We start from the raw sequence: 22,701 nt of genomic DNA, 5'->3' as shown, positions 1-22,701 counted from the left end.
GATGAGAGATTCCAGACTGAGGAGGTTTCTGTAACGAGGCCCCGTGTACTTTGTGAGAACATCAGCTGTGTGGGGTTCGTGTCCTTCACTGATCAAAGAGGAGGTTACGCAAGTATTCAGGAAAGAGTTCCAGGCACTTCCTTCAGGAATAATTAACACCTACTCATCAGCTTTAGATCTGTTCTGTGCTTCACTGATCATCTTTGGGTATTTTGTGTGATCTGATCTCCTGCAATGTACCCGACTTGCTGCTTTTTATATTTTTTAATGGTATAATTATGGATGGATGAAAAACGGATGATGCTTCATGTTATATAATGAGGTCAGTTATCATCAATGAAGCAGAGTTCCCTCCTCTTCTTATCCTATCTCACAGTAAAACTGTTATTACATGAACCGGCTCGTGTGCCTCGTTATCGTCAGTGTGGTTCCACAGAACGACCAGCAGGTGTCAGTGTGTTACCTGTAGATACTGGGAGAGCTGGAACAGTTCCTGAGAATACATACTGGGAGTGTTGGCAGCAACCTAGAAAACATAGAAACACTCATCACGGTAACATATTGGCAGTTGTCTGGAGTTCATTCAGTGATTGCATACCTCACAGTACTGTGGGGATGAGCCCAAAATAACACTACAAGGTCGCATATAAAGTAAAACCAGTGGTCAAACTGGTGGACCAGTGAGAGCCAGTTACACGCGCCTACACAGCAGTCATCGGTCCCAACATGGGTCCATCTTAAAATAATTGAACATACTAAACACATCCTGTGTTTTATTGTTTTTCTTACATTCAGAGGTATCTGTTGTTGTACTTTCATCCCGTTTCCAGTCTCTATGCTAAGCTAAGCTAACCAAGACTCCAGCTATGTACCGCACGTAACACACAGACAAGAGTCTGATGTCCATCTGAACGTTTAAGTGTATTTTCAAAAATGTTCAAAAAAAAAAGGCCTGATGGCAGTGAAAGCAGGTGCAACATGACCCACTTGGGGTGAAGCCACTGACACTTGAAGTCTTGTCCAAAAACCACACAGACTCAGTACTTTACACCTCAAGTCTGCACACGTGTGTGCGTGTGTGTGTTTCTGAGACCCGGGAGGCAAAAAGATCCTGCTTTAAGACACTTAATTATGTTAGAAAAGTGGTTCAAATCTAATCACAGCTCCTCCCTGACACACACACACGTAAATGAGCACACACACACACACACACATACGTACATGAGCACACACACACACACCATCAGCTCCAGCCTACATTCCTCAGACAGGTTACACTGAGGCCCTGTTGTTCTCACTGTTGCAGGGAAACACAGAACAGGGCGAGGCAGCTAACAGAGAGCTAACAGTGTGCGACAGTAACGTCTGGACTTCAACAGTTAGCCTGACGCTGTAGCACAGTAGAGCACAGTGCTGTGTGCCATGTAGTGATTTGACTCAATATGGTTTAATCCAGTGAGGTATGATGAAGTCATCTTTATACACTGAAAGCAGACACGTGAGAGCTGATTGGCTCAACTCCCCGTATAATAGCGCGTGTCAAATTTGAATTTTTGAGGCAGATACTCATGCCGATGTTTAGGAGTTTAAAGAATCCGATAAAAATATATCTTAAGATAGTAAAAAGATAAAAATACATGAACAAGAAAACAATCTCCATCCAGATTAGATTTGTTTTTACATGATTGTACACGTTTCCATGCTGTTCAGCTAATTAGCCATCTAGCCTGCAAACTGACATTAAAGGGACTCTTTTCCTTGAACGTTTCTCTGGTCGTTCGTTCAACACGATACGGTGCTCAACATGACGTGTGTTCATGTTGGTGAGTGAGATAAGAAGACTTCAGCAGGAACACTACAGAGTGTGTGACTCTTGTGTTCTCTGCCTATGAGAGAACAATGATGCTCCTGCTTCATGCAAGATTTAAATGGCCGTATAGCAATGAAGGTTTCCATAATTCCATCCAATTAATGCAAAACTAGTGAGCGCCATCATGAAACCCCAAAATAATAATTACATAAATAAATAGCAAACGTGTATAATGTAACAGAACCCCAAAAAAAGCTATTTGATTGAACTTTAAAGAGTCTTAAAGACACAAAGCTAAAGAAATGTTGCTCCTCAACCAGATGAATGACTTCTGTAGAGCGACGGCTACAACTGGCAGCAATCCCTACATTCCTCTATCAGCTGACTACTCAGGGTGTGTGTGTGTGTGTGTGTGTGTGTGTGTGTGTGTGTGTGTGTGTGTGTGTGTGTGTGTGTGTGTGTGTGTATAAAGAATACTTATGTGTGTGCAAACTACCCAACACACACACAGACACATACGGGACAGGACGACGACTGTTCTTACCTTGTCTACAGGTAGAGGTAACGGAGCCTGGATGACACTGGAGGAGAAGGAGAGAGGAGGAAACATGATCGTCACCATAGAAACAGCAAGGAGGGAGGACACATGGAGTAACCACGGCGACAGAAGAAGAGTCTCTTGAAGGTCTTTTGACACTTAATCCTCGTTAATTAAAAACCTCATCGCAGCCCATTGAAGTGTTTGCTTCATGTTACTGAAGACTTTTGAATATCTCTGAAGGTTTCTTCGGTTTAACATCATTTATTTTTGGATCCTTTATGTATCGTTGCAGCACTTTATGGATCCCTGATTAAAACGCGCGGCTCGTCACTTTGTCTTTAACATCAGAACATCTGGTCCACCTTTAGTCCACCTTAAGTGAGCCTAAACCAAAGTTATCATAGAAAGCGGGACGCCTGCATTTATGATGGTATTTAATATTCATACTTGCATTCTCTCTAGTGTCCACCAGGGGGCGACTCCTCTGGTTGTATAGAAGTCTATGAGAAAATGACTCTACTTCTCTCTTGATTTATTACCTCAGTAAACATTGTAAACATGAGTTTATGGTCTCAATCTCTAGTTTCAAGTCTTCTTCAATACAGCATGATGTTCATTTAGTAAATGATGGTCCATTTAGAGTCACACAGACCATAAAGCAGGGGATGCTTTAGGGGCGGGGCTACACGGTGATCGACAGGTCTAAACGGTAAATGGACTGTACTTGTACAGTCTCTCCGACCACTCAAAGCACTTTCACACTACTTGTCATCATTCACACACTGATGGCTGGGGCTACGTGTCACTGCCCATCAGATTCTATCACATTCATACACCGTAGGCACAGCTCAAGGACACATCGACACCTCTTAGATACAGTCTGTGGTAATACCGCCAAACCTACCAACCGGTGTATTAGGTTCAAATTGTGATTCAATATATTGCGGTATTGAAACCAAGGCAACATATTGTGAATTTAAAAAAAAAAAGAAAACTGTAAAGACCAGAAAAAAAGCTGCTTTTTGTGCAAGTTAAACTGAGGTCTGCCATGAATCTTTGAATGCAATTCGTTACGGTGTTTTTAGAGAAACAAAACCTAATATCTCTTAAGTGTATTGATACTTTCTTCCCCTCCTCCTGTGTATGATTCATGAAGAGAGGCTGCAGTGAATGCAGAGAAACGCACCGAGCGAACACGCCTCAGGCTGACGGCTCAGATCAACACTGCAGTGGATGTTAAGCTGCGTTAAAGCGGCGCGTTGAGGCTGTAGTGAGGAAGAGTCTGAACGTCAAAACAGTCAGTCGAGCATTAAGCGGAGAAAGTAAAGTACTTTAAAGTGCAATTAAAGAGAGATGTTACAGGTCACTCACACAGAGCAGCAGGAGGCGCTTTCACTGTCGTCAGCGTTACGAATAACAGCTGACTCAACGTACGTCTATTTTTACATCACATATCTGAACAAATTCATCACAATATTAAAAATGTTCTTCATCACAGATTTAAAATGACACAACACAGACCTGTTTAGTTATGTGCATTCATATGTTCACATGTTGTGTATCAAGTTATGAACGTAGTTTTTAACAAATAAGGGCAATAAACCAACGCTGAGGCACATTAAGAGGAAACTAATCCACCATCAGTTTATGCCCCGCATGGACGTATTTATTCAAGGTGTTGTATCTTCAAGCAACACACGGTCACACGGGTGTGTTTTAGAGGGGGGGCGAAGATAATCCACGAGTTCAGGAATGAAGGTAAACTCGACTCTGGGCAAAAATATAACCGACTCTGTTAATGTGTAACAGCCAACCAGCAGGAGAGGTGGAGAGGGAACGACTTTAAAGACTGAACAGCCTCTCTCGTTAACTCATAATACAAGTTTAGTTCGTTAAAATCATTATTCTACAGGAGCAAAGACGCAACATAAGACACATTAAAATACTTCAAACATTAGTGTGCTGATGAACCAGTAACTTCTATTTCACATTGTCCAACATTTAACGACACTTGTTGATCCTTTGCCAGGTCGCAGGGCAACAAGTCACCAGTCCATCTAGTTAACCAGAGCACACAGAGAGCTGGGTAGACCAGCACCACAGGAAGGCAGCAGTGGACCACCTCTACATTTAAAGCGAGGACCTCCGTGGTGTGAAGCAGCAGAGCAAAACCAATCTGCCACCCGTCTATTCATACTGTGGTGATCATTTCATCTGCATTAGGATCCAGGTGCACCCGCTGTTTCTATCTCAACCGCAGTCTATTTATTACAAGTTGACTAAAGATTTACCTGCATAAAGTCAGCTAATGATGATGGTTTGGTGCACACGTGTAGATATTAGCTGTTGATAAAGCTAACCCGGCTTAGCTCGGACTTCCCACCACCCAGGTGGGACGGCACATCTTTGATGCTCGGTGCTAAAACATAGTCCAAGTTGATGGCTAGTGTTTACTTTCTAATGCACCGTTTCCGTTTGGTCGTGTCTGTATTGCGTCGCATCAATGGATTGGACTTAAAACGGCATTTTAGTTGTGCAACCCTGTGATGCAGAATGACCATAAATCATCCTCGGACCTTAAATATTAACACCCAATGACTAAACCAGCGAATATTAGAGACGCATCACTTCAGTTAGATTTGATGTGTCCAGTTGCTTGAGTGACAGAAGGTCCTGAAACGTGGTGTGATTTAAGAGGGAATGTGTTTTATTTAACAGTCAATGTTTTATGATGAACAGAGTTAAATTAAACTTTTCCATGAAAGAAAAGTTACACAAATGTTTGTGTATTTTGTCTAATGGGAATCAGCCAAGACATTTTCAATTGGTGCAACTCTAGCTATTATGTAAAATATGTTTAATTATAATGAACTAGTATATTATAAGACAAGTTATGTCTGTAGGTTCCAGTCAGACGATGACGAGTCAACAATAACCTCGATTCACAAATATCAAAGTTTTAAAGACGTACCTATAAACTGGTGAGAACATTTAACTTTATGTCACAAAAGATCTGAATATACATGATAATAAACCCTGATGCTAATAATACGACGCTACATGGGACTGATAGGAGGGTCAGGTGATGTCTGACTTGGTTCTTTAGTCACTTTATTGTGGGAAGTTGTTGTTGATTTACACTTAAAAGTCTTTACTCACTGAGACATTCCTTACGTTTTAAATAAGCAACCAGATTAATTAAACCACCGGTTTGAGATTAGCTGGTATTTTCTAAATATTTACAAAACTTCACACATAAACAGTCACAGATTAACAAACAGCTGGTGCAACTTAATCCTGGTTGTTATAATCTCATATTAGGTTTCTACTTGAGGAACAAATCAACAAAGAAGCAAACCAACACAAAGGAGATCAAAGCCATTCGACTGCAGTAATAAAACCCTGGCAGTTTATATGAACCTAAAGAGGAAGACGTAGATGAAGATTAAAAGTACTTTTATTAGCGATTGCTGCGTTCAGCTCAAGGCCAGAGTTTAGCTAAGTGAATTGGATAAAAGTCACCTCAAAGAATAAGCCAACCATCTAAAAAGGAGGGTTCTCTGCAGAGATCAAGGTTCTCCTTCAGCGTGACAAATGACTTCCACAGAGCGACATCGTCCATCACAGGAAACGCCGCGGACGGATTTCACTGTGCTGAGCTCAGTGTTTTCAGAGCTGCGTCGCATCGAGCTCTGCTGCTCGTCCGTTAGCCGACACTCGGGCAGAATCTGAAGTATGCAGGAGATTATCCTCCGAAACATGTCTGAAGAACCTCAGTCTCATAAAATACAACACCCTTTTATCTCTTATCTTCTTTAACACGTCTCTGTGAGCTGCTAAATCATAATTTCATGAAGTATATTTTGCAAATGGGTGAATAAAAACGAAGCAGAAACACTGGCTGTCATTTTGAATAAAACAAGTACACACACGGTGAGACATCGGCTAGTTCTAGAGTGCACTTATTGCCATTTCAATTTGATTTTTAGTGTTTTTTCCGGGGCCATTTTAAAATAATTCATCTACAATGCACAGCAGCTATTACGCTCTTATCATGTAGCACTCTTTAGTCAACGTCTGCCACACTGCGGGACATTTTCTAAAGACCACGCTCGTCTTTAATGCATCAATCCGACTGAATCTTTCCAATAATTTGGTCTTGCTACACTCATTCAGTCCCAGCGAAACTGTCACGCTTTAATTTAGCACCGCAGCGATCACTGCATAATGTTGACTTGTTTATCACGACCGCCTGCAGCAGTTCTGTCACTCAAAAACTCAAAAACAGCACCGACACAGCAGGAGGCTCCATATCCATAATGAGATTTATTTTCTCCCTCGTTCATAAATCAACAGTAGGAATGTGACAGCCGGTTCACCTGGACCTCCACTTAAGCTGAACTCACGAGGTTTCACAGACCGGAACGTTTCCGTCATTTAATAAGAGGATCTGACTATAAACACAGCCGACTTACATTAACGACTCATCACACTATGTGTGGACGTGACCACGGTCGGTTTTTGCGTTATCAACATATTGCGCAAGACCTCGATCGTTTGGCTGACCTCGATGTTTTGCTTGTTTACATAAGAACAACAACAACATTTTAGTCAACATGTCAGAATAAACAGTTATTAACAGACAATATTAAGGCTGGAGCTTTGTGCAGACATTGCACATTTTTGTGAACAGAGGCCCGAAAGTCCATTTTATTCATGGCTTTGGTTGTGCAGTTTTATGTTATAAATGTTTTATTTATTTAGTTTTTTTCACATTCCAATGTTTGAATATTTTTTTTTTTTAAAGAGGGTGTACTGAAGCTCAAACTTCTGAAAACTGAACTGAAGTTCCACAGCAGGTGTTTTCCATCAGACTCAAACAAATCACTCGTCTTTCTGTCCTCAAACACTGACGGCAAAGACCGGACCTGCTGCACAATAACACATCTTCTAAAAGATGGAGGGAAAAAACCAACAACAGGATACCGTGACCTAAACTCACAGCTCTTCAACTGAGGCTCACAAGAACATCAAGTCTTACTCGCGCGCGCCAGTCATCCACACCTGACCGAGCCGAGTGTGTTTTGCATGCAGTCCAGCGGAGTCTGTTGATGGAAAACACTGGCAGTAGTTTCCATCTTGCCCGGCTCAAATATGTCGACTCACACCGGCCTTGGAGCGCATTTCCACCCGTCCCACTTATATTAGGCATCAACTGAACCTTGTCTGTAGTACCAGTGAGTGTCAAAAACTGTCCAAAACTACGTTGGCATCAAGTCTCGCCTCAATCATTCTCTTCTTCACTTATTCTTTAAAGTAATAGTTCCTGAAATAATATCTCAAATTGCAGCCCCTTTAACAACTGTGTTGTATGAATTTAAAGAAGTAATATCAGTGCTGAAAGCATCGGTGGATCAAGTCAATCAACTGAAGAGAAAACATGGATTAATAACTAATAAACTATTTATAAATGAAAACATTTTCAGCTTCTCAAATCGTGAGCATATTGTGCTTTTGTCCGTTTTATATTATTATAAATGAATGAACTGATGAATTAGATTAAGAACTGCCCATAACTAACTCTGGAAAACATTACTTACATTATCAAAAGGTACATAATTGCTTTTGGAACACATGTGGGGTCCATTTATACAACATGTGGAGAATTAAGATTACGATAAATGTGGCGGGTGGGTTATAAACAGAAGTCTTCCTCTGCAGTGGCCTGAACTATGTGATCGTTCTGCTTCCTGTGAATTATTAATAGTCAGCTCTGAATATTGCCCCACACTTATGCAACAATACATCTGTTAGTGATTATCTTAGTTTTACTCCAGTGATGAAACCAATAAGTCAAGTTAAAGAAATACTGATTCTCCAGTTCAGGGAAAGAGCTGCTACGACAGACCGGGACTCGATTCATCTGTGAGACAGGTCGATCATATTCAACAGCTAATAACTAAATAATCTTGAGAATAAATCAATAAATTAGTCGATAGGTGCAGCCCCTACTGAACTTTGGATGTGGGCGATTGCTAAACAGATGATCTAACAGTATTTAAAATAAAACAGAAATAAAACTAGGCCTCGTCCCGGAAGACGCTTGGACCAACGTCTTCTTACCACAGCTTTGTACAGACACCGGCCTGTTTCTGAAGCAATAACTACTGTACAAGCATCTAAAGAAAGGAGTAAAAGATGCGTTTGGTCTCATGTTTTCATCTGCAGACAGCACGCATAAACCCAACAGTCATCTGAACACAAGACAACAAGCTCCGTGTTTGTTCTGCAGCTTCATGTTCTGACAGCATGCCCATCCCCCTTGTTGCTTTAAAAAACAAACACAAGCAACAGTTCAAGCCTCGCTTTGTGTTTGTAAAACATAATCTGAGCCTAAAAAACAATCCTGGTTCAGATTGTGGACAACAGAGACGTTACCTGTCCGATCTTCTTCTCCGTGTGTCAGGTGGTGATTGGTCACAGGACAAAGGTCACTGATCTCAGCCACGACAGCGAGGAAATAGATCCTTCCTCCTCACTTCATTTTCTCTCCTAGTCTCAGACCAAGCAGCTGATTCCTCTCTACTTTTCCACAGCGTGAGTGAAGTCATCCCATAATAACACAAACTTTCTTTCTTTCTACTCTTTGCTCCTCCTCCGAGGAGCAAAAGCAGCTGATTTTCTTTCTTTAAACTTGTGCAACTTGCCGTAGCTCCACCCACCCCTGGCACTCACTGTGGGGAAACAAAACCCACCCCTCTCTGCTGCAGCTACTCACGGTCTTTATGGTCTGTGGGAGGCTGAAAGGTGTGCTGGATAACTAACCTGGCATCGCATGAGGGGGCGGAGTTATCAATCTACAAGCTGGCATTCAAAAGCTCCAATCAGCAGGGCGATAAAAACAGTTCTGATAATGAAACACCAACTCTAACCACTTGACCACGACAGAGAGTGTGTGCATGTGTGGGAGTGTTTTAAGGAAATATAGCAGGTGATAACAGGCCGATAAGGGAAACAAAAGAGCTATTGTCATGAACAACACAGTGACTAGAGATAAAACAAATGTGGTTAAACCAGTCAGGTTTTACTTCAATATCTCAGAGTCATTAGTTTAGCATTAAAGTTAAACCAGATAGAAGAACTTGCGCTAACTTTTCTGGCCACAGCAGGCGTTTCACATTAGATGGAAAACACAATATTGTGTGTTTGATTATTATATTTTGTATAATAATCCATTATTTTAATAGTTCAGTATTGTATGATAACAGGTGTGTTTATGCATGGCAGTGGCACTAATAGCCCATCACTCATTGTTCGTTTCCACATTTATGTTTAAACGTCAATTTGAACAGCTTGTATGCATGATTATCATGCAATCGACAGACAATGTTGATATTGGCATCAGCTGACACGGTGTGTTTATGAATGGCAGTGGCACGGCCCCCCTCCTCACTGTACCTTCACATGTTTAAAATAAAAAAACATGAATATATTAACCTGTGTATTATTTGAATATCTTAGTATTGAACGCACAATAACAAGGTATGTTTATACATGGCACTAGGTCCAGTTTAATATAATTAATATATATATATATATATATAGTGGGGGGTCCCTGCTCCATCCCTCTCAGTTTGGGGGTCGTTGGCCTGAAAAACGTTGAAGACCGCTGATCTACATCATGCAAGTGTGACAAATATGCAAAAAAATAAGAAAATCAGGAAGGGGGCAAATACTTTTTCACAGCACTGTATGTTTATATTTGTATTCTATTGTTTTTTGTTATTCTTCCGTTGTAATCTGTCAAATAATTTCCTTCAGGATTAATAAAGTTTTATCTTATCTAGCTGACTTTAAAGCTCAAAAAGGTAAATTAATCAAACTTTAATTAATCAAAGTTTTCATAATCACACCGACAGCAATGAAAGATAACATTGAATCCAGTTTTCAAAGGTCACGGATTTGGTCTAATTTATACGCACAGAGGGCGACTATGTAATATTAAACATAAGACCGCATAAAGCTGTATTTGGCAGGCTTCCAGGGGGCTAATGCTAACATGTGGGGTGCAGCTATTAATAAATCTGTCTGATTTAGCTTCACACCGCTCTCTCTCTCTCCAGCTGCCCTCTACACACAGACACAGGGAATGTTGTAATATCCTCCATATTGTTTTAATCCAAGTTATGATTGAGTTCAATAATATTTAGATTCTATGAAGTTTGTGTTAACTGTAATTCAGCCCAGTGACATCACAAAGTGGGAACGAAACACTCAGCCAAGTTCATCAGACTCACTAAATGTTTTAGTAATAGACGATTATATAACATGATAAATGTGAACATTTACAAAAAAGAAGCCAAGTCAGCGAAGTCTGCTGAAGTCTTGCAGGACTCTACTCAAGAGTTTCAGCTCATTGTTGTTGGGCCCACAACGTTACGTTTCTCATAGCGTAGTTTTCAGTGAAAGAGTTGCAGAAACCCAGAGTACTCGACCTGCTTAGCACCGAACAGCAGACAGACACAGTTAAACCAGACACGCTGGAGAAAAACGTGGAGCATTTTGCAGCGAAAGAGACCAAAAACAGAGCGAACATAAGACGGGTTTCTGAAACATCTAAGCGGGCTTGATTTGCCGACACAGACAGCGGGAGCGGAGCAGACACACAGCTCTTTATTTTCAGTCTGTTTTCATGCAGGTCAGGATGCTCGTCTGTGATTTCAAGACTAGAAGCTGGAGCAAGGCAGCAGATGGCACTGCCCACCAACCGGCATCTCTCACACACACACACACACACACACACACACACACACACACACACACACACACACACACACACACACACACACACACACACACCCCAAACTCAGACACACACACGGGACTCCCAGTACAGTAGGAAGCTCCATGCTGGGTGAGCTGCTGGTCTGCTACGGCCCATTGAACTGTACACACAGACACATTTGTGGTACTACAATATGCGTGTATACACAATATCCTTCATTCTCCAACACTCAGCATGAATTCATGTAAACAACAAATGACCGCTTGACCAACACGGATAAATACACACACACACACACACACACACACACACACACACACACACACACACACGATTAGTGTCAGTCTAGTTGTTGATGAGGACTGCCATTTTGTTAACTAGCTTCGTGTGTGTGTGTGTGTGTGTGTGTGTGTGTGTGTGTGTGTGTGTGTGTGTGTGTGTGTGTGTGTGTGTGTGTGTGTGTGTGTGTGTGTGTGTGTGTGTGTGTGTGTGTGTGTGTGTACCACACATCTATTGAAACCATCCTTCTCTGGTTCATTGTGACCCAACAGAAACAAATCTTTCAGTCTAACAATGGAGTTATTTTTTTTCAAACCACCAACAGTGTTAACCAATGAGAATGCTTACTCGCTTCGTCGCCGCGCCTCCATCCCATCAGGTAGGAAGAGTTTGATTGTTGACACGATGCAGCCATGAGTGACTGGAAACACAGACAGACGACCATGTTAACGTTCAACACCTCAGTACTGGTTACCAGAGGCCACATCGTAATATTTGTTAAAGGCAAAATGTGAGTCAAAATAACATTTTTGATTTAATATCAACATCTGGCCTTCACATGATATTCTACAGATTTAAGGAAACATTTGTTTGGTACAGATCATTGAAAAAATGTAACCGAAAGCTTTTAAATACGGTTTTCAATGAAAATATGAGGATAACAATGTTTCAAGAGCCTGGAAATTAATTTTCATACTGCAAATGAATGGAAACCAACGGCTGCCCAGAACATAAGGTAGAAAATGAATCACAAAATACATATTTATAAACTGTACAGCATGAACTCAAAGCATTCATGATTTGTAACTGAACATCTAAAATCGGCCAACACGAGGCTTCAATTGTTCACTACGCTCATCCTGAGAAAATGATCTCCAACATGAATATATTTGGTGCTATTGTATCTCGTGTAACTCAACGGATGTTCACAGATTAACATAGAACAGTCGTCTCACATGGATGGAGGTTGAATGCTCTTTGAATGAATTACTAGTGGAGCTGAAGAGCTGACCCAAATATGTGCTCTGCACTTTGTATGCAGACAGTATGTAGTCTGTGACCTCAGCAACATGCGCCTTAAGGCCCCTTAAAGGTTAGTAGAGTGTGATTATTTCAGGGTTGTCTGTGTGCATGATTAACTCAACATTACTGGTAGAAGAAGGAAAAAACATGTCTGTTCTACCTCACCATCTTCTCTCCCTATTGTGCTCCTCTCTGAGCATACAACAGAAAGTGTCCAACACAAACCACGATTAAAATGACTAGAACTTGAATATATTACCACATGGAGATATATATATATATATATCTCTCTTGTGTGCGTGTACCTTTGCGTGTGTTCTCAGTGACGTCGACGCCGAACTGGATGATGTCACCGGAGAGGACCTCGCAGGGCGGACTCTCCTCCGAGCCGCGACTCAAGCGCTGGCTGTTGATGAACGTGCCGTTGCTGCTCTTAGTGTCCTGCAGGTAGAACTGACACACACACACACACACACGGCAGGTAAGAAACCTATAATAATAATAATAATAACACATTTACAGCACTGTCACAAAAAAAACAGACATGGACCGACTGTTGTATTTAAGTAGAGTCAAGTTTAAAACTATTAAAAACACTGAATGAAGAGAAAGAAAGAATATAATATAAGACAACATTGAGCTGCAGCTCATAATGACATTTCACAAACATCAATAGTATAATATCCAAACCATACATCATACTAGTGCTCATTTCAGCCAAATAATGCTGAGAACGTCATAAACGATACACAATAATAATGTTAACAATAATCGTATTAATACCGTCTTTCGTAGCTTCAAAGCTAACGTTAACAGAGGTTAGGTTGACGAGCATGATGCGTTCAAGCTCTACTCAGAAAAATAAGTATTAGGATGTGCTCAAATAGCTTTTGGTGAGAAACCTGAATAAATACAGTTGTTTGAAGGAGATGTTTTGACAGCAATATAAATAGATATTAGAGATGAATTATGACCTGTTGAACTTCCTCAAATAAGCCTCTTATTATACAGCATTTTAACTACTAATGCCAAGATTTCTTTTAATCACAGCAAGTATATAAGTAAATAAAGATGTTAATGCATTTTATGCAAATAACCACAGATGACAAAAACAAAGTAAAACGCAGAATGTTTGACGGTTGAATTGATTTCGGGACGGTTAAAATGATGCCATGCAATGCTCTGCCCCTTCATAAGTATTTATATATTTATATTGACATTCAAGGAAAAACAAATATACTGTGACACAGAGTTACAGTCCAAGCTTCAGCCATAGCTGTCTCCAGCCGTGCTAGCAGCTCTGTGAGGCTGTAGAGGAGCTACATACTCACATCAACACGCCAAGATCCTAAGATCCAACAACGCTGACGTTTAGCAGGTTTAATATTGACCATGTTCACCATCTTAGTTTAGCGTGTTAGCATGCAAACGTATTCGTCAATAAGTGCTAAAACAAAGATGGGAACGTCCTTAAAAACAAAAAGGCGTAGTAATTGACCTCGTCTGCCTATCAAGGTACCCCGTCAACATCAACTCTCACTCATCACTACTCTCCTCCCGTCAGCACATGGCGGTGTGTCTAGTTCATAGTTTAATCATCAGGCTTCACTGTAGTTCTACCGCCCAGAAATACACAATAACACTGACCATACAGCAACATTTCACATCATTTAATAAAAGCACTTAGTCACATTAACGAATACACAAGGACAACCATGTCAGTAACACACAAACAGCAAGAATCAACTCTTTCATTCAGGAAAAAAAACACAGAGACAGACACACATACACACACAAATCACACAAAACAACTTCACATGTACAGACAAACAATGATTAAAATCTAACAAGAACACACACAGAACACAAACCTTAAGCATGAATAAGTAGACACATTAAGGTATGAATTACACCACACACACACACACACACACACACACACACACACACACACACACACACACACACACACACACACACACACACACACACACACACACACACACACACACACACACACACACACACACACACACACACACACACACACACACACACACAGTTTGCGATCTGATCTGGATGCCTGGATGTCTGTCGTTCCAGGAGTTTAATTCAACAGCTCTCAGCTCTCCGACACGACTGAAAACCAACGTCAATCGACCAGAGAGAGAGAGACAGACGGAGGGAGAGACAGACAGACAGCAAGAGAGCAAGAGCGAGAGACAGCGAGAGAGAGCACTTACGAGAGGAAGGAGTGACTGAAGGAAGAAGACGACAGAGAGAAAGAAAGAGATGCAGAGACGGACTGACTGCCATTTATTCGACTGCAGTGTGCTGCGAAAAAGCTACCAATTCACAGATCATGAGAGCTATATAAATATATTTATATACATACACACAGACAGTTACCTCCTGTCCCCATGGTAACCTGGAGAGAGGGAGGGACCTAACTATAGACACACACACACACACACACACTGTGAGCAGCAGACTGCTGGTTTAGTCCTCCGTCTATATTCATTAAATTATTTGCTCGTTTCACAGCATTATCAGCAACAAGTCCTAATCCAGTAACACACTAAAGCCTCCGTCGCTCCCTCTGAATGGGACCACTGTGTCGGCACAGCGGGGGGTCTCAATGCAGAGGCTCTCCGGCTAAAACTACACAAAAAGGTTTAGACAGGCAAGACATTAATCTTGACCATTTAAAGTGCATTTACATGAAATATATGGTAACGATGTACAACTGGAAAAAAAACAACAATTGCATGTTCTTTCAAATAGTTTACAAAAGCCGCATGTCCACCATACATTCCTGGTAATTTAATCCCACAACTACTTTTCAAGGAACTGAAAAGTTCCTTCAGCCCATTGTTGTCTGAAGACTTGCGAAGATTAGGCAAATCAGTCCGCCGACGTACGACAAAGACACATGAACCGGGACCAGGGGTGCTGGTGGTCTACAGGGGTAAACACTGAAACAAATATAAAACCTTAGTTCTGTCTCACTCTGACGACATGTACTGATTCATGTAATGATGTGATGAATGACATGCAGAGGAGGAAAATGAACCTGAGCGTCTGTCTCCACAGTAAATCATCTGTTGAGTGTGCCGTGAATCTGTCTCAGTCACGGCATCTTGTCTACCGCTCGCCTTCTCAGTTCCGTTTTAAATCGACCTAACTTTACCTTTAAGGTCAGCAAACAAAGAGAGTACTTCCTCGTTCTATGAATGAAGCGGTGAACGAGCTGAAGCATCTTCACTTTGTGTGTTTGACAGAGTGGCGACGGTCATCCCAGACCAGAGCCTTTTTTTGGGGGTAAGACGTCCCCAGAAATGAATTTAGTCCCTGCAGTCAAAACATAGTGAGTTCTACAAAAGCATCCTCGTCCCTGCTGTTGAAAAAGGGGCTCAAGCTGCTGATCAATAAGACTGAGAACTCAACTCATTCACCTGCTACACATTTCTTTTATTTCCCATAATTCACTTCACTTCAGAGGACGAGTCAACAAGTACGAGCTTCTTTACCTTCCACTGAGCCTCAGAGAAGCTCTCGGTATCTTTCTGTCGGTTACAGCTGTCGTCTGATCCCCCAAAACGCATTTCAACTTAAACTTCACGGCATGAATCGTTCAGGAAGTCTCTTTCATTTCCCCCAAAAACAAACAAAGTGTGGCCAATGAGGAAATGAAGCAACTGTGATTCAGCACTAAAGCCAGAGCTATAGGGCCAGTTAAATACGAGCTCTGATGCAGACGTTCATTCTCTCATTCTGCAGTAATCCCAGCTGATTATGAAGCACAGTCCAGACACACTTCAGTGTTTTGAAGTCTTCACACTCTCCAAAATGACTGACTGACTGCTAACTCAAAAGCATGTGTGAATGAATGACAGATCCATTGGTTCAAAGGTTACCCCGGTGACTCGTATCTGAACCAACATGAGTTATGTTTGTGTGCGTCTGGGACGCTTTATCTGCTCTTCTCCTTCTGAAGCATAGACACAACAAAGCAGATCACAGACTGACTTACTGACACACTAACCATGGATAATGGCTCAGATTCCCTGTGTGTGTGTGTGTGTGTGTGTGTGTGTGTGTGTGTGTGTGTGTGTGTGTGTGTGTGTGTGTGTGTGTGTGAGAAAGAATTCTTTCCTTGTTCAGTCAGCTGGTGAACTCGACGTCTCACAGCTAGCTACTGTCTCTGAAGAGACAAAGAACAGTTCTGGTTTATTACAGCGTGCGTCTTCATCTCCTCTACACTGAGCACTCCACTACAGTGAGTACAGCAGGTCAACGTTGAAGCAGGAAGTGGGTCAGTAAACTGTGACGGACGTTTGCAGCTGTGAGACAGTTCTGGGTCATAATTTGACCTTCATTTTATCTTCTTAATAAGTTTCTCTAACCTGGAGGTTTGTATACAAACTCTCTGGTCGTCCGTCTCCTCACATTTCTTGACCCGTGTCACTTTGTGTTATTGTGTTTGTGATATGATCTCGTCATAATGAATTCAAATGATGCAGAAAGCCACACAACTTGTAATAGACAATAATTATCCTTTAAGATGAGTCTATACCGGTGTGTATAACGTTTACAGCTCAAGTGAGTGAGTAAAAGTTACAATCAATTCAAACATTAAGCTCTGGAAGAGACTTATTTGAATGGATGAATTCAAACCGCTCAAGCTTCATTATAAGCTTTGATAAACTTACATTTTATGTTAGGAAGGGATCTTTAAATGGCCAGTATGAACAAGAGAATAATTACAGTTTCAATGTAAGTATTGTTTGTTAAGACAGACTTATTCTTTTATCCACTCAATATCTTTGAGGTGGATGTGATGAAAGTTCTACATCCTGTATCTCAAGTCCTAACCGGTCAGGTCTAATGTCTAGAGATACGTTTCCTCCGTTAGGAAAGACGACGACACTCTTCTACTGAAAGTCAGGACAAACCTCTGTGACACACAGAGTCTCGGGCCAGTCAGGACATATTTCCTACGAGAGGTTTGATAAACATGTTGACTGAACATCAGAAAAACACTGCAGCAAAGCAGCTCTGCCCAACCTTAAAAAAGCAGTTATGCCCAACCCTGAAGAACAAAACACTCAGTCTTGAGTGTCTTGTATATATTAATGTATTTATTAATCCTTTATGTAACTGGGACGGTCCCTTTCAGATACAACATCTCTTCTTCCAGGGAGTCCTGGGAGTGAGTGATTGTATGTTTATATATATCACAGCAGGATTTAGGAAATACTGTGAATGTAGGTTCAAGAGCTGATACAACACAGATACTTTACTGGAGAAATACTGGAAGTAGTAACGTAGTAGATTCAGTAATCTATTACTGTACGGATCAAAGGATCCACATCAGAAGTCAAAGCCCCAGAAGTCAAGTGGAAGGTCAACGTTAAACAAAGAAGGAGCCATGAGAGTCGTGTTAATAATTACTGACAGTAGAAGGATGACGGGCTCTTTGTAGAGCTGATGTCAGAAGAGAGGACAGAGATTATCTCCATGTTTTAGAAAATGATTGAATCGGCCACGCTGAAGGAAGCCGGTCGTGATGGGCGAGATAAACCTGTTCTATGGAGGGGAGACAGAGAGAGGGGGGGGGGGGGGGACACACTCAGAGACAGAGAGACCACGGTAATGAACTCCTTCCACACATGGAGCTCATCCTCCGTCTGCTTAAACAATGTATTTTTAGCGTTCTCACATGTTGACTGTTCAAAGCAGGGATGTCCTGATCCCCGTCTTTTAGAATCGGGAATAATACTGTGTCTGACATATCACAGCTGCAGCTAAAGATTGTGTGTCCGTATAGCGTCCTGGTTGTTAAAGCGCAGACTTCAGCATGTTCTGAATCACGTGACATAAAAAAGCTGCTCATATTCACAAATAAATAGACTTTCTCTTCAACCAAATCCTCTTGTTCTGGGCAGTGAGCATGCTGGACCAGCTGTCATACAGAAATAAAGCTTTCCCTGGAACATGTGGTAAGACAATAAATACAGTGAGAAAGTGTTCCGGTGGCAATGGATGGATAGCAGGTTGCTTCTATCCTAGCAACTTTTCCTCATGGATTTCATGACTTTTGCTGTGTCAAAGAAACATATCGTTCTCAATGACCGAGTAGGGCCCCAAATCCTGGTGCAGTAAGAGTTGAGATCTACTTCGTGATTTGCTTCGATCCTTTCCGCTTTGGGACGAAAGAAGAAGCGAAATGCTTCCATTTGTGGAGGGGGGGAGCCGGTCAGATTGTCTCCATATTTGGCTGCTCAATCTCAGCCATCCTCACCAGAACTCTGCTAGTATTCAGCCTCATTTAGGACGTAAACACGTCATTTACATACATGAAACCCATCCTAAGCATTTAGGGAGCAGTGGGCGGCTGTGAAGCGCCCCGGGGGGGGAGCAACCTAGGGTTCCATGTCTCGCTCAAGGACACTTGAGGTGTCAGGAATTGGACCGCCAACCTTGTGGTTTTAAAAAGGACGACCCGCTCCCCCCACGGAGCTACAAAGATTCTCCCGTTCAAATATGATGGACCCATTTTTTGGACAGTGCTGCGGTGATCACGAGCTATTTGTCAACTTCCACATGAGCCAGAAGTCAGAGGAACGCGGTGAGAGATGGCTTGATACACGTCGTTAACGCCGTCTTGTTATCTCATTGAGGGTAAGATTTTATTTAACTCTGTGTGCTTCTTGGCAGAGCCTTTCCCGGTGACAGTGGATGTGAGAGAGGCTGTGGACGGAGAGAGAGCAGCCGACTGGAGCTTGGACTCCTGCCACCGTTTCCAAAAAGAGGCCGTTTGCTGCTACTGGCAAACAGAAAGAGGGATTTATATATTCATCAGAGAGCACGTGAGCGTATTCCTGCAGAACGGGGTGTGTGTGTGTGTGTGTGTGTGTGTGTGTGTGTGTGTTTCCTTGAAAGGTGAGTGCTGGCCTGATACAGTGTTTCAGGCTACAGATTTCTGCTGCCTATTTTCAGCTCTGTCACTTTAGTGGTCTGGAGGGAGGAGGGGGAGGGAGAGAGGGGGAGAGAGAGAGAGAGAGAAAGTGCACAACAGACAGTAACTCATCTTTTAGTATGTATTAATATGATTTAAAATTAGAGCTTGCAAGAAAAACTCTTCAACTAAATATCAGTCAAAAGACAGAAAATTAATAGTCAACAATTTTGACTATCGATTAATGATTTAAGTGATTAATCAAACATCTGGTTCCATCTTCTAAAACGTGAGGATTGTTATTTATATCAATACAAACTATATTTCTCTGGGTTTTGGACTCGAGCTCTTTCAACGTCTGGTGTATTTTTGACACGTTAACGTTTAGATTAAACACTGAAATAAAACATTCCTTTCCTTCTCAATAGAACATATCCAATTAAGGCAAAAATGCCTTAAAATGTATTTTTCTAGGACATTTAACTCTGTTGTGTATCAAATCTTGGCAAAGAAATATGAAATTTGTATGAATAAAATATCTGTCCGTATTTGGAAGCTGAACAGACATCTAGAGAATAAAAACCTTCCTAAAACGCTGGATAATGTTCAGCTGCAGTTGTTATATTTATCTTTTACAAAAAAGGTAATATCATGTTTTATTAAATGACGCAAAGGTTTCTGAATCTCTCCAGTTTCATTTCTGTCAATTACAAAGAAGGTAAATTCAACACAAGCCGTATTCCTTAATGGCTTCATGAGTAAAGTAACTTTTCTAACAACGAGCTCATAACAGGCCGTTTGTGTCGACAGCTTCCTCCTTCCTGTCTGAGGAAGTGTTGAAAAGCTGAAGCCGCTGGATGAGTTGCTTCATCGGTTGGTAGATTAAACCCGACTCACCCGTTGACCGAAGTTTATTCTGGTCAACCGGTTCTTCTGGCTTTTTGACGACAACCTTCCTCCCGGGCCGGATAATCTCATCTGAATGTTTCACCGGATACTTTCACTGATTTAGCAGCCAATAAGACGAGCAGAAAAGAGTCACAAGATCTCTAAAAAGCATCTTGTATGAATAAATTATAAAAACCTGCCTCTAGCTCATCTCTCTCCATCTACTGTAGTGACCTCTGACCCTTGACGTCCTCACCAGTGGCTGCTTGTATTGTACCAGCTGAAGAATATTCTATTAGTCACTTCACTGCGAGTCCGAAGAGTTAAGAGCACATTAAACAAGTGTTCATTTGTACGAAACGAACAGATGGAGACCTCACTCACAGCGGAATCCAATTAAGATCAACAACAACTTTGAGGTAGGATGCTAATAACGTTAGCTAGCGTAACACAAAACGGTTGAATATTAATCGTTATTAATTTATGATATCCAGTGTATGGGTCAAGCCCACGATGTGCGAGCCATACTCTAGTGAGCTTTAAACTAATTGATAAGTGGGATAATTTAGCTTAATATTAGAAAATGAAAGCTATAAAAGGAGTCAGGAATAAATGTTAGCTTAAAAAACAACAATATATTGACTTTAACATTGTTGTTCCTGTTCTCACTATACTCGACAAATTAGAATGTGAAAATGCATATCGTAGTCCTTTCTCTCACCTTCTCTCTCATATTTACGAACCCTTATTCCAGATTAATCTGCTATTATCTCCTTTATGAATATCTGTGACCTCCATCAAGACTAGTTATCTTAACTGTCAGTTATGTTTGATACTGCAGTTCAGTGGACACAGGTTTACATTCACTGAATCAAGAAATGAGTTTTGAATGTGAACTGTGAGATTCCCAAAGACGCCCCCTCTCTCCCTCTCTTCTAACGCTCCATCATGGCGTCCTGCTGCAGTGTTTGGGTGCAGCGTTGCTATCACTGAACACACACATGCACAACACCAGAGCTGAGTTTTCCAGCGTCTTATTCCTTCTCACTACAGACATAAAGCGAGCGACAGAGCGGTGTCCTGTCTGCGTGTCACAGCGTTCCTGTGCTTGTGTTGGTATTCACATTGGAGGTCATTATCATGCCGCGGAGAACCGATACTCAAGACAACAGCCCTGCTCTGCAGTCAGCGCGGCCGTCCACCGGCTTCCTGGTTGACGTGACTGATCAGCTCTCTGGTTATCTTCATCACAAACCAACTACCCTCCTTTAGCTCCATCTTCTCTGCCATTGTGTCGCCACAGACTTGCAGAACTTCCCTCTGTGGTAGCCAGCCTGAGGCCAGATAAAGTAAGCGTAAATGGTGGACAGCGAGCCGCGTTCATTTAAAAAGTGAAACGCTGCAAAACTAAACGTGGACAACCACATTTATGTGTTGTAGTGATGAGAGTTCGCAGTGAAGTAGGATGCTAATTCTGGACCCTGTGAATATCTGTCCTCACCTGAAGCCTCCAGCCATCTAATGACTCATCTACTGTAGGTGTGTGTGTGCGTTCTCATTATAACCCAACAACTACACTGATAATAGCATTGTCAGTGTGATAAAAGGATGCTGGGAAATGAGTTGCTGTAGTAATACGATGTCAACACTCTGGTCCGATGGCTGCATGAACAACCATTAAAGTCCTTAAATCAACACCACCTCATTACAAGGACATGCCAGGCTGTAACGTGTGGTACACATCAGAGACTGAAGTGGTGACACCAATGAAAAGGTGGCACAAGAGTGGAGGACGTGTTATTAACAAAGTCATAAAGGATTCATCTTTTAGCCTGTAATGCTAACTTAGGTGTTAGCATTACATATTTTAATACCTAAAAACACAAGAGAAGGAAAAGGGAAACCTGTCTGCTTAACTGTTTCAGGATCAAAACATGCTAATAGAGCTTTAACCTTTTACACAAATGAGAACCAATACATCATTTGCCCAAATTATTGTAAAAGCAGCCTAATCTTAAAAAACATTGCAGAGCTTTCTATAAGTGCAGGCTGCCGAATAAACTTAAAACTTTATTACAATGGTCATATACTGTACATAAGTATTTCATTTAATTCTAATTAAATCCTAAAGTCATCCATGAGAAGCACTGAGCGATATTCATCATCATTAAGTTTTAAATAACTAGGTAGTTAGGGAACAAGTATAAGAAGAGTGTCGCTGCCTGTGTCCTAAATCCATCGGTTTATTGGCCCTAAGCAGTGGAAAATGAATCAGCTGATTAAATTAGCATCAGCTGGTTTAAGTGTGCAACAGCAGAGAAAACTGGTAGTCCAGGCTATGATGATTATTAATATCCATGTTTATTATCATGATTATTATTAGCGTTAGCAAGCTCCTTTTTGTAAAATAATAA

At 41.4% G+C, this 22,701-nt stretch overlaps 1 protein-coding gene across 6 annotated transcripts in view; it reads right to left on the bottom strand.

Moving 5' to 3' along the window:
* The window catches only part of slmapa (sarcolemma associated protein a), a 49,041-nt gene that overhangs the window by 19,817 nt on the left and 6,523 nt on the right, over positions 1-22,701 (bottom strand). For 5 of the 6 annotated variants that reach the window (XM_079186181.1, XM_079186184.1, XM_079186185.1 and 2 more), the window contains 4 exons: positions 12,744-12,891; positions 11,764-11,836; positions 2,355-2,391; positions 464-526 (listed from right to left, as the gene is read on the bottom strand). In XM_079186181.1, the coding sequence (XP_079042307.1) occupies positions 464-526; positions 2,355-2,391; positions 11,764-11,836; positions 12,744-12,891 (321 nt within the window). Of the gene's footprint in view, positions 1-463; positions 527-2,354; positions 2,392-8,789; positions 9,044-11,763; positions 11,837-12,743; positions 12,892-22,701 lie in introns of those variants that run through there. The other variant, XM_079186186.1, reaches the window with a different exon arrangement.

Source organism: Pholis gunnellus (assembly GCF_910591455.1).
Source record: "Pholis gunnellus genome assembly, chromosome: 3".
NCBI classification, from domain to species: domain Eukaryota; kingdom Metazoa; phylum Chordata; class Actinopteri; order Perciformes; family Pholidae; genus Pholis; species Pholis gunnellus.
This window is presented reverse-complemented; position numbering and strand designations above follow the sequence as displayed.